Source organism: Triplophysa rosa, linkage group LG17, assembly GCF_024868665.1.
Source record: "Triplophysa rosa linkage group LG17, Trosa_1v2, whole genome shotgun sequence".
Taxonomy (NCBI): Eukaryota; Metazoa; Chordata; class Actinopteri; order Cypriniformes; family Nemacheilidae; genus Triplophysa; species Triplophysa rosa.
The window spans coordinates 1,646,141-1,658,359 of record NC_079906.1 but is presented as its reverse complement, the minus strand read 5'-3'; the positions used below and the strand labels follow the sequence as shown (position 1 = coordinate 1,658,359).

At 41.7% G+C, this 12,219-nt stretch overlaps 1 protein-coding gene across 2 annotated transcripts in view; it reads left to right on the top strand.

Annotated features, from left to right (window-relative positions):
* The window catches only part of brpf1 (bromodomain and PHD finger containing, 1), a 342,746-nt gene extending 330,812 nt beyond the window's left edge, over positions 1-11,934 (top strand). For both annotated transcript variants that reach the window (XM_057355913.1, XM_057355912.1), the window contains exons 13-16: positions 6,516-6,649; positions 6,737-6,852; positions 10,113-10,267; positions 11,040-11,934. In XM_057355913.1, coding sequence (XP_057211896.1) covers positions 6,516-6,649; positions 6,737-6,852; positions 10,113-10,267; positions 11,040-11,223 — 589 coding nt within the window. In that variant the 3' untranslated portion in view covers positions 11,224-11,934. The remainder of the gene's footprint in view (positions 1-6,515; positions 6,650-6,736; positions 6,853-10,112; positions 10,268-11,039) is intronic.
* The last annotated feature ends 285 nt before the right edge of the window (positions 11,935-12,219 follow it).

Sequence of the window (12,219 nt, the reverse complement as noted above, 5' to 3'; positions counted from 1 at the left end):
AGAGACTGTGTCTGTCCCCCGGATTAGCAAATAAAATAATGCGTAAACCTCTTGAAAGTAATTTAATAAACGTTAAACAAAGCTAAACATGAACAAAATACAGATAATCAACTGTTACGACTCGGATCTGCTAAATATTAGATCTCTCTCTAATAAAGCACTTTTTGTTAACGATATGATAACAGATCATAAAATAGACATGCTCTGTTTGACAGAAACATGGCTAAAACCAGATGATTATATTGCTTTAAATGAATCTGTCCCCCAAGATTATTATTATAAACACGAGCCTCGTCTAAAAGGCAGAGGGGGAGGTGTCGCAGCACTTTACAATAACTCTCTTAGCATTTCCCAGAAGTCGAACTCTAAATATAATTCTTTTGAAGTCATGGTTCTTCATGTTTCAACACCTAATACTAAAGATAAAACTCTTTTTAAATTGATTCTAGCTATTGTATATAGGCCTCCAGGGCACCACACAGATTTTATTAAAGAATTTGGTGGGTTCTTATCAGAACTAGTACTGGCCGCAGATAGACTCCTTGTCGTTGGTGACTTTAACATCCACGTAGATAACGTTACAGATGCCTTAGGAATGGCTTTCAAAGACACTCTTAACTCCATGGGCATTAGTCAACATGTGTCAGGACCCACTCACCTTCGTAATCATACTTTAGATTTAATACTGTCTTACGGTATAAATGTGGACGACGTTAAAATCCTTCAGCAGAGTGAAGACATTTCGGATCATTATCTGGTATTATGTTTGCTTCACTGGCCTACGGCTGCAAATAAAACTCATTGTTACAAATATGGTAGAACAATAACTTCAACTACCAAAGATGCGTTTCTCGATAATCTGCCCGAATTGTCTCAAATCATGAGAAATAACGTTGAAGATCTTGACATTACCACTGAAAATTTTAATTCCACCTTCTCGGTAACGCTAGACAAAGTTGCTCCACTACGTTTAAAGAAGATTAAAAATGGCAGCCCCACACCGTGGTATAATGAACACACTCAGGCTCTAAAGAAAGCGGCCCGAAAAATGGAGCGCAACTTTAAGAAAACTAAATTAGAGGTATTTCGTACAGCATGGAAGGATAGTATTCGAAAATACAGGAAAGCCCTAAAAACTTCTAGATCCGCCTACTTTTCATCACTAATAGAAGAAAACCAGCACAACCCTAGGTTTTTATTTAACACGGTGGCTAAATTAACAAAAAATAAATCGTCAGTGACTTCTGATCCTGTATATCAGCATAGCAGTGATGAATTTATGAACTACTTCACATATAAAATCCAAGATATTAGAGAAAAAATTATAACAATGCAATCAGAAGTGAAACCCGCTGAACAAACTAACTACAGCGCCCTTAAGGAGAAAATGCAATTATTTTATACCGTAGATCAAGATGAGCTGTCTAAAATTATTAGATCATCTAAATCAACAACATGCATACTAGACCCTATACCTACAAATCTACTGAAAGAGATGCTCCCAGAAATTATAGATCCTCTTCTTGGTATTATTAACTCATCTCTGACATTAGGACATGTGCCTAAAGCATATAAGGTGGCTGTTATAAGGCCCCTTGTCAAAAAACCCCAACTCGACCCTAGAGAACTAAGGAACTACAGGCCTATATCGAATCTACCTTTCATATCTAAAGTTCTGGAAAAAGTAGTTTCAACTCAATTATGCTCCTTCCTCCAAAGGAATGACATCAATGAAGAATTCCAGTCTGGATTTAGAGCATGTCACAGTACAGAGACTGCTTTGATCAGAGTTACAAATGATCTGCTATTGGCGTCTGACCGAGGTTGTATCTCGTTATTGGTGCTGCTAGACCTTAGTGCTGCATCGATACCATTGACCACAGCACACTCCTACATAGACTCGAAAATTATGTCGGCATTAAGGGAATAGCTTTGAAATGGTTTAAATCTTATTTATCCGACCGTTTTCAATTTGTAGCAATAAACAATGAGGTGTCACGCAAATCGCAAGTCCAGTACGGTGTACCACAGGGCTCAGTCTTAGGGCCTCTGCTCTTCGCATTATACATGCTACCTCTAGGAGATATAATAAAGCGACACGGAGTTAGCTTTCACTGTTATGCTGAGGATACTCAACTTTATATTTCCTCGAAGCCTCATGAAACACAGCAGTTCCATCGAATAATGGAATGCATAGTCGATATAAAAAACTGGATGAGTAACAACTTTTTATTACTGAACTCGGACAAAACGGAAGTGTTACTTATTGGACCGAAAACTGCTATAAGTAACAACCAAGAATACTGTTTAACTATTGACGGATGTTCCATAAAACCCTCGTCGTCAGCAAAGAATCTTGGCGTTCTATTCGATAGTAATCTGTCATTTGAGAGCCACGTCGCCAACACCTGTAAAATTGCGTTTTTCCATTTTAAGAATATATCTAAACTACGTCATATGCTGTCAATCTCAGATGCAGAGAAGTTAATTCATGCATTCATGACATCAAGACTAGATTACTGTAATGCACTGTTAGGTGGTTGCCCTGCAGGCTTATTACAAAAACTCCAATTGGTCCAAAACGCGGCAGCTCGAGTTCTTACACGTACAAAAAAGTATGAACATATTAGCCCGGTTCTGTCAACCTTGCACTGGTTACCTATAAAGCATCGCGTTAACTTTAAAATCTTGCTTATTACCTATAAAGCCTTACATGGTTTAGCTCCTCAGTACTTGAATGAACTCCTTTTGTATTACAGTCCTTCACGTGCATTACGCTCTCAGGCGTCCTGTCAGTTGGTAATACCTAGAATTTCAAAATCAAGTGCAGGTGGTAGATCCTTTTCCTATCTAGCGCCTAAACTTTGGAATAGTCTTCCCTGCACTGTCCGGGAGGCAGACACACTCTGTCAGTTTAAATCTAGACTAAAGACGCATCTTTTTAATCTTGCATACACTACTCTTCCATAATATAAATCTTCAGAGGGTTTAGGCTGCATTAGTTAGATCAACCGGAACCAAAAACACAACTGATGTACTTGTTGCATCAAAGAGTACAGAACAGTACTCTACTCTCAGCCAGTCTTGTCTCATTGTTCCAAGGTTACCACAGCGAGCAGGATGCAGTTCATGGCCTGACCTGATGGTAGAGCGGAGAATGGGAAGTGGGGACCTGACAAGAGCTGAGATGATAGAGCTGGATAAAGAAGGACGCGGTCTCTTGACATGTCTTCACCACAAAATTTCAAATGCTATTAGATTATTAATGATAATCTTAAACTATAATTTATTTTATTATTAAGTTTATTTATTTTATTTAGCCTTGTTGTGCAAGTCTCTGGAGCTTGTGCAGAGGCAGCAGCTTTTGCCAGAGGGGAACTGGAATCCCCTGGTTGGGCCTGGGTTCTCCTGAGGTTTTTTTTCTCGATTAGAGTTTTGGGTTCCTCGCCACCGTTTGCATACTGTTTTTGCACTATCTGCCTGACCGGGGGGGCTGCTTTAGAATCTTAAAGTTTTACTTAATTAATATTGCATATAGGAATTTATTATCTGTTATATTTGACCTGTGCTTCTCTCTCCTTTATCCTAAATGTGTGCTCTCACTGAGCGTGTGTGTGTGTGCGTACTTGTCTGTGTACGTACGTGTGTGTGTGTGTGTGTGTGTCTGTGTCTGTGTGTGTTGGTGCGTGTGCGTGTTGTGTGTGTGGAGTGTTTTGTGTGTGGGTGTGTCTGTCTTCTGTGTTTTCAACCTTTTCTTGTTTTTGCAGGTACAACTTTGATTGTTTTGCTTGTAGTCAATGTGTCTCATGTACAGCTGCTTTGTAACAATGAAAATTGTAAAAGCGCTATATAAATAAAGTTGAGTTGAGTTGAGTTGAGACGGCGTGCTGCATTCATTCACCTTTTGGTCTGAGGAGCCTGAGCATCCCTCGACCGCTGCAGCGGGCGGCCATTCCCTCCATCTCATTCCCTCCATCAGGGAACTGAGGTTACATCCGTAACCAAGACGTTCCCTTTCTGTCGGTCTCTTGACGTTATGTCAAGCCGACAGATGGGGTTCCTATGGAAAACGCCATAGTCACGGGTGGCCGTCACGGGCGGAGGCCTTGATTCTCTAACAGCGAGAAGCCGCCCGGCACCGTAAGGGCCACTGGGTAAGCATTATTCCCCCTAGGGGAAAAACACTACAGAGACCACTACCTACCATAGGGAGGAATTAGTGGAGACACCACATGGTCTCACCATCAGAGGAGAACTCATGGGAAAATGTGCAGACTGAAGGAGTTAACGCAACGCTGAGAACTGCGGCACGACAGTATCACCAAACAGCACCCACCTTGCGAGATGGGTGCGTCGAGAAAGCGGACCTTCTCGGCGTTACTCATCTGTGCAAGGTTCGGCCAGAGGTGTCTCTCATGGACCACAAGTGTGGACATCGCCCGATCCAGGGCCCGCGCAGTCACCTTCGTGGTCGAGCGAGGTCGGTGACGGCGCAGAGTTCCTGCATAAGCGCTGCGTCGGTCTTACCCTCGTGGAGCTCTCTCAACGCCTTGGCCTGGCAGGAGCCATAGCGTGGAGTGAGGAGGCAGCTTGGTCCGCCGCAATGTAAGCTCTCGACACCAGAGATGCCGAGACCCCACATGCTTTGGACGGGAGTCTAGGTCGAGCCCCCCCAGGGGGACATCGACGTATCCTCTAGCTGCCTCACCCTCGAGGGAAGAGAGGGTGACAGAACTTGTTTGACGTGAACGTGCCGGAGGGGGGCGTTCCAGGTCTTACTAAGTTCCTCATGCACTTCCGGTAAACACGGCACTGGGGGCGGGCACCAAACCCGAGGCACCATGTATCCAGCCGCGAGCACTGGGAGAGGCAGTGCGGGCACTGCAACCCAACGCTCACGGCGGCCCGGGAAAGCATGGCTGACATTTCGACGTCCGCTTCTTCCTGGGCTCGACTCCCCGCGGGAGGGAGCTCCGAGGAATCGCCGGAGTCGGATGGCAGTACGTCACCCCCCGATGCTGCAGGAGACATCTCATCATTATCACGCACCATTTCCGAATACGTGGTTGAGGAACAAGATGGTGGGACCATCTCCTGGGGAACGGTCAGACAAGCTAGACGAGGTGCGAACGGTCCGTGAGCCAGTGGCTGGCGGATTAACGCTCACAGTAATCCTCATATGACCCTCACTGCTTGCCGTAGCGGACGGCAGGGCCGTAGTCCTGCCGTCACAGAACCTGTGACGCAACGTCTGAATCATCAATTGTCATAAGATTCCAGCGGTAATTCGGCGTAGAGTTTGAAGTCTCGAAGTTGATCAGTGTGAAGGCTCCGAAGAACAAAAGGTGAATGAATGCAGCACGCCGTCTCCCTTTTATACCTGGATATCTGGGGGCGGAGTCCGGCATGCAAATTTCATTCGCCAATTTCATTGGCCTTTTCTAAACTAGTCAGAAGTTGATCTCAAGAGCGAACCCCATCTATCGGCTCGACACAACGTCGAGAGACCGACAGAAAGGGAACTCAGTTTAGTATTTTTGTGCTTTTACTCCCTGGGCGCGCGCATATCTCAAACAACCTGAGAGATCTGAAGACTTTTCTTGATGCACGTTTGGCTTTTATCGGTAGCGACTCACAAATAAATAGGATTTAACGTGATGTATAACGTTAACATTTTGTATGCTGTGCAGTATTGTTAGAGAGCTTTATACAGTAGTATAGCACTTAAGATTTAAACACATGTTTCCTGCATTAGCTTCACAAGCATACAATATAGGCAACATATTTCATTATCTTTGCTGTTTTTTACCTTAGCCGGGAAATTCTTGTATTCTGCAGGCAGCAAAACATATTTATTTCGGGTGCAAGATTAAGCGATTCACTCGTTTGCCCTGTCGGTCCTTCTGCTTCATCATAGCATGCGCCTCTTACACTCATGCATTAGGCTACGTCTTTGGGGACGGGGGCACTGATAGATAAATGAATGGTTGAAGGAGGGGAGACGAAATTGAGTGACTGAATGCGCAATATAACATTTCTGTGTATTACATTTATTATACACAAACATTATTATTGATCAGTTTGCCAGTCGCACCGGTGCAACCATTAAGATTAAAATCGTTAAAATAGTTGCAAAATGCCACCATTTGGTTGCAGTCTAGAGCCCTGTCGTACATCAAACCCAGCTAATAATGTATTTCTTGTGGCCAAATATAAAGCACATTAAAACATTGCAATATTTACAGTGTTGCATTTTTTTGCCTGCAAAGTACTGCGTGTTTATTATATTGCCCTGCCCTGCATTAAACTCATGGTTTTGCTTTGGAACAAAGTTCCTACAGCTTGTTTATCACTTGGATTGCAAGTAAATCGAAATCAATGTCTCAGTCATTAGAAATAATTATTTTACATGAAAAATTCATGTGCAAATCAGGCATTACTACTGCAAATGTTGCACAGATGCATTTTAAAAGAGAAGAATGCAAGCGTAATGCGGATATGTTCCTTTCTTGTAGTACCACTCCCTCTAAACAGGGACGTGGAAAGGCCTCCTTTTCCCGCTCAGCATTTCCAGAGGACAGCAGCGAAGAGACGTCTGGGACAGAAAACGACTCGTACTCAATTGGCGGAGCGAGAGGAGTTTCCCACTGTGAGTATAGTAGACACACCATCAAATGAGACCCTGCATGTGAGCTGGTTATAGACTCAGTGTGTGTTTGTATGTGCATGCGCGCAGTGGTTCGAGGCAGGGGCCGCTCTGGATGCTGGATGAGTTCTGATGATTACAGCTCTCTGGATGCTCTTGATCTTGTGTGGGCCAAGTGCAGAGGATACCCCTCTTACCCCGCACTGGTGAGTGCTACACTACTCGGGGTACTTCTATACGAAATTAGTAGTTGTTAGCACATTTTTCTTAAAAATGTGTTAAATTGGTAATTTTATGAAAACTGTAAATTTTTGTCCAGGTCATACATTACCCAAATTTAAAAAAAAATCATGTTTGGGTAATGTATAGTGTTATAGTGGTGCGTTAAAATGAATTCTCTATTAATCTCTTAGTCTCCTTTTTAGCCATTTTGTATTAAAGGTGCAGTGAGCTAGGACCACAATTTTATCCCGAGCTTTTGTTATATAAGAGGGAATCGTATTCAAGCGAACATCCTGTAAGTGTCAGACCTGAAAACGCCCTTGTTACTGAAATAACAACTGTTATTGACACGAGGCTCAGCGAACAGCAGGTCCTGGAATGCACCTATCTATAGGTTGAACACCGCCTCCACAGAAGAATATCAACGCATACTTCTCGAGCCCTGCCCACTGGTTCGTGCATGACAGTACTGAACACAAGCTGCACGGAACCAGATAGAGCGAGTGTAAGCATCATGCCGTTAAAGATCGCAAAATATTGTGAAGTGCCTGGTTGTGGAAGAACACAGTCGCTGCATAACCTTCCTTCGGATTCCAACAGTAGGAATGCGTGGTTGAAGTTCATTTTTAAAGACATTCCAGCTCACGTGGGGAAAACATTGAGCGTTTGTTCACTTCATTTCAACGAAGATTTCTTGAACAAGTCACAGGTTGATGCTTGGTTTTGCAGAGAAACTAAAATTAAAAAGCAGTGCTGTGCCGTCAATATTGGATCCGATAGGAATGGCGCAGCAATCTTATGTGAGTAAAACATATTTGTACTATGCGTCACTATTGCTTTGTTAGAGATCGCTTGATATGCCCTGATAGTATTACCTGGGGACCTCTAGTCATTTGTAATAATTGTAATCGGCATCTCTGTGATTTGGCGGGCTCATATATCATTTTTCAAGTTTTTATCCACCGTTTGCGAATACACTGCGTTCCAAATTATTATGCAAATGATTTCTTTCTCTGGTTTTCCTAATTTGTCGATGCAAATGACAGTCAGTATAATTTTCAAGTAATCAACAGTTAGGGTACATTTGGAATTTTATTGAACAAACCTCCCACTGACAACAGTATTTATTTAAAAAATGAAAAACTCAAAATGCACTGTTCCAAATTATTATGCACAACAGAGTTTGAAAACATTTCATAGGTTGTAAAAAACTGAAAATGGTCATTTGTTGAATTTGCAGCATTAGGAGGTCATATTTACTGAAATCAAAAGCTATTTCAATCAAAAACATCCTAACAGGGCAAGTTACATGTTAACATAGGACCCCTTCTTTGATATCACCTTCACAATTCTTGCATCCATTGAACTTGTGAGTTTTTGGATAGTTTCTGATTGAATTTCTTTGCAGGATGTCAGAATAGCCTCCCAGAGCTGCTGTTTTGATGCTAACTGCCTCCCACCATCATAGATCTTTCGCTTGAGGATGCTCCAAAGGTTCTCAATAGGGTTGAGGTCAGGGGAGGATGGTGGCCACACCATGAGTTTCTCTCCTTTTATGCCCATAGCAGCCAATGACACAGAGGTATTCTTTGCAGCATGAGATGGTGCATTGTCATGCATGAAGATGATTTTGCTACGGAAGGCATGGTTCTTCTTTTTGTACAATGGAAGAAAGTGCTCAGTCAGAAACTCTACATACCTTGCAGAGTTCATTTTCACACCTTCAGGGACCCTAAAGGGGCCCACCAGCTGTCTCCCCATGATTCCAGCCCAAAACATGACTCCGCCACCTCCTTGCTGACGTCGCAGCCTTGTTGGGACATGGTGGCCATCCACCAACCATCCACTACTCCATCCATCTGGACCATCCAGGGTTGCACGGCACTCATCAGTAAACAAGACTGTTTGAAAATTAGTCTTCATGTATGTGTGGGCCCACTGCAACCGTTTCTGCTTGTGAGCATTGGTTAGGGGTGGCCGAATAGTAGGTTTATGCACAACTGCAAGCATCTGGAGGATCCTACACCTTGAGGTTTTCGGGACTCCCGAGGCACCAGCAGCTTCAAATACCTGTTTGCTGCTTTGCAATGGCATTTTTGCAGCTGCTCTCTTAATCCGATGAATTTGTCTGGAAGAAACCTTCCTCATTCTGCCTTTATCTGCACGAACCCTTCTGTGCTCTGAATCAGCCACAAATCTCTTCACAGTACGATGATCTCGCTTAAGTTTTCGTGAAATATCTAATGTTTTCATACCTTGTCCAAGACATTGCACTATTTGACGCTTTTCGGCAGCAGACAGATCCTTTTTCTTTCCCATATTGCTTGAAACCTGTGGCCTGCTTAATAATGTGGAACGTCCTGCTTAATAATGTGGAACGTCCTTCTTAAGTAGTTTTCCTTTAATTGGGCTCACCTGGCAAACTACTTATCACAGGTGTCTGAGATTGATTTCAGTGATCCAAAGAGCACTGAGACACAATACCATCCATAAGTTTAATTGAACAATATAAAATTAAATGTTTACGACACTTAAATCCAATTTGCATAATAATTTGGAACGCAGTGTAATGGAGGCTGTTTTGAAGTGTTTTGATATTATTTCTGGTGCCGGGTATCGGATATATCCATATCTGCCAACACTGTCGTTTTGGCCGGGAGTCTGCCGTTTGTTTATTTATCATGAAAACTATAACATTTGAGACCCGCGATCGCCGTGATCTTCTGTCCGGTTCGCGGGTCTTAAATGCTGACATGTACGGTCATATATCACTAAACACCATACAACTATAGGCTATACAAACTATACGCAAAGCCTTGCCATCACATCCGGGAAATAAGTCCGTAAATTTGAGTAAAATCACTTTACGTAACTTTACATGTCTAACCAAATTCACAGAAGGCTCCAACTAAGTCAGCTACGCAAGCTGCTATTCAATCATAGCAGTGGGCGTTTACTTCCAAGTCTTCTATGCGGCCCACCCTTAAAAACTGAGCGTTTCTCCAGCCGGCCTCAAAACCAGGGTAGAAAATAGCCTATTCATTTTTTATTTTTATGTTTTCGAATGTAAAAACCATGCGAACGTCATAAGTAGACATCAGACAATAGTATAAAACAAAAACGGCCAGTTCACTGCACCTTTAAAGTGACATTGGATATTTGTTTAGTGTTTTGCTCTGTTTGACCTGCAGAGGGCGGTGTCAGTCAATGTGCAACTGCCTAATCTGGTTGATGTTCCCTCCAGATCATTGATCCCAAGATGCCACGAGAAGGTGTGTTCCACAGGGGTGTCCCGATCCCAGTTCCACCTCTAGAGGTGCTAAAACTAGGAGAGCAGATGACCCAGGAGGCCCGAGAACATCTCTTTCTAGTGCTATTCTTTGACAACAAGAGAACCTGGTTAGTCATACACACATTTGTGTTTTAACTTATTTGTTTTGTACTTACTCAATCTTGAAAACGATAGATTTATTGTGGTATAATGCACGGAATATATATATCTTATTGCCACCCATAGTTCTGGAAGGGAGAATGATTTATTGGCTTGTTAAAATGCTTGCAATTATTTTTGCAGTTTAATGCTAGTGTATGAATGCCTTAATATAATAACATTTTTATTTTACATATATATTATTTATTATTAAAATGTTTGTTTGTAGTAAACTGGCAATTATAAATACCTTTAACATGTACAGTATGTGCACACGAAGTGCTTTTTTATTTAAGTACACAGTAGTTAAAGACACCTCATATAAAGTGGAAAAAATAAACATTGACTATTTGAAACATTTACTTCTTGGTATAGGTTATAAATGCCATTAGACTAAACCATGTAAAAAAAACGAATAAAGGTGCCATCTGTGAGTAAGGTTTTATTTACTTGACAAGCCTATTTTTTCTTTGATATGCACATGGCGAGTGTCACTTTTGGACTCCTTAATAATATGAATGTTTATTCCTAGATAAAAGGTTTCCGTATTGACTTGACTGTTCTCAAACTCTCAAGTCAGCATTTTTGAACATCCTGTACTTGCAAACAAAGAGAAATAGGCCGGAGGAAACAAGCATGAAAATGCTTTTGAAAGCTGAAATCGTGTGGATGAAAAAAGAGAGAAGGAAGACAAGAAATATTTTTTTCTAAATGTCTGTGTGTGTGCGTGTGTGTGTACAGGCAGTGGCTGCCGCGCTCCAAACTGGTTCCTCTTGGTGTGAACCAGGATCTAGACAAGGAGAAGATGTTAGAGGGGAGAAAGTCAAACATCAGGAAGTCCGTTCAGGTGGCGTACCACCGTGCAATGCAGCACCGTAACAAAGTCCAGGGTGACCCCAGCAGTGATACCAGTGACAGCGACTGAACACACACAAGTGAACCAGTTTAATTTCCCAACAAAAATAACTATAGAAAGTATGCATTTAAATTGAAGTACACACTTTACTACTTTCTCTATTCTGGTGCTAAGCTGCCGGTAGTCTTTAGACAGGTCGGTTGTTTTTACATGTACACGGGATCAGTGCAGCTGTATGTGTTTTTCCAGTGCAGTCATAAATAAAGGACAAACGTGGTCCATTTACCTCACACTACAGCCAGTATTCTGTATGTAAAGAACACAGTTTTGATAGACCTCTGCTTATTGAAACTTTTAAAATGTCTAAAACCACATCTTCACAATTTAGTACACCTAAACCATGTGTTCTGCTGACTGTGTTTGTGTGGTTATGTGCAAGAGAGAATTCATGTAAGTGTTCATAAATGATGTTAAAAATGAAGCAGTGCATTTTGTGTAGAGAGCACAAACAACGCTTAATTGCGGTACTGTATTTATTTGTTCTTCCAAATGAGACAAGCTCTCATCCTCCTATAATTGCAGCCACACACATTCTCAGCTCTTGAATTGGTGTATCTGTCTGTGTTTGTGGTGAACATTTCTCATACTCGGTTGTTTAATGAGAATGAATGAATACATTGATGACAAACTGTTGTCTGCTCATGTGCCAGTTCTATCACTGTAGATCTTTTATATATAAATATAAAATATGTGCGATAGGCTTTAATAAAAACATTTGAGTTTTGTATATCTGCTGCTTGACTTATTTCTGTTTAATGATGAATCTACAAGCATGTTTTTATAAATGGTTATCTATGCTTAACTAAATCATCAAGTTAGTAGTAAGAGGATTTAAAAGGTGAACTCAACTCAACTTTATTTATATAGCGCTTTTACAATTTTCATTGTTACAAACCAGCTGCACATGAGACACATTGACTACAAGCAAAACAATCAAAGTTGTACCTGCAAAAACAAGAAAAGGTTGAAACACAGAAGACAGACACACCCACACACAAAACACTC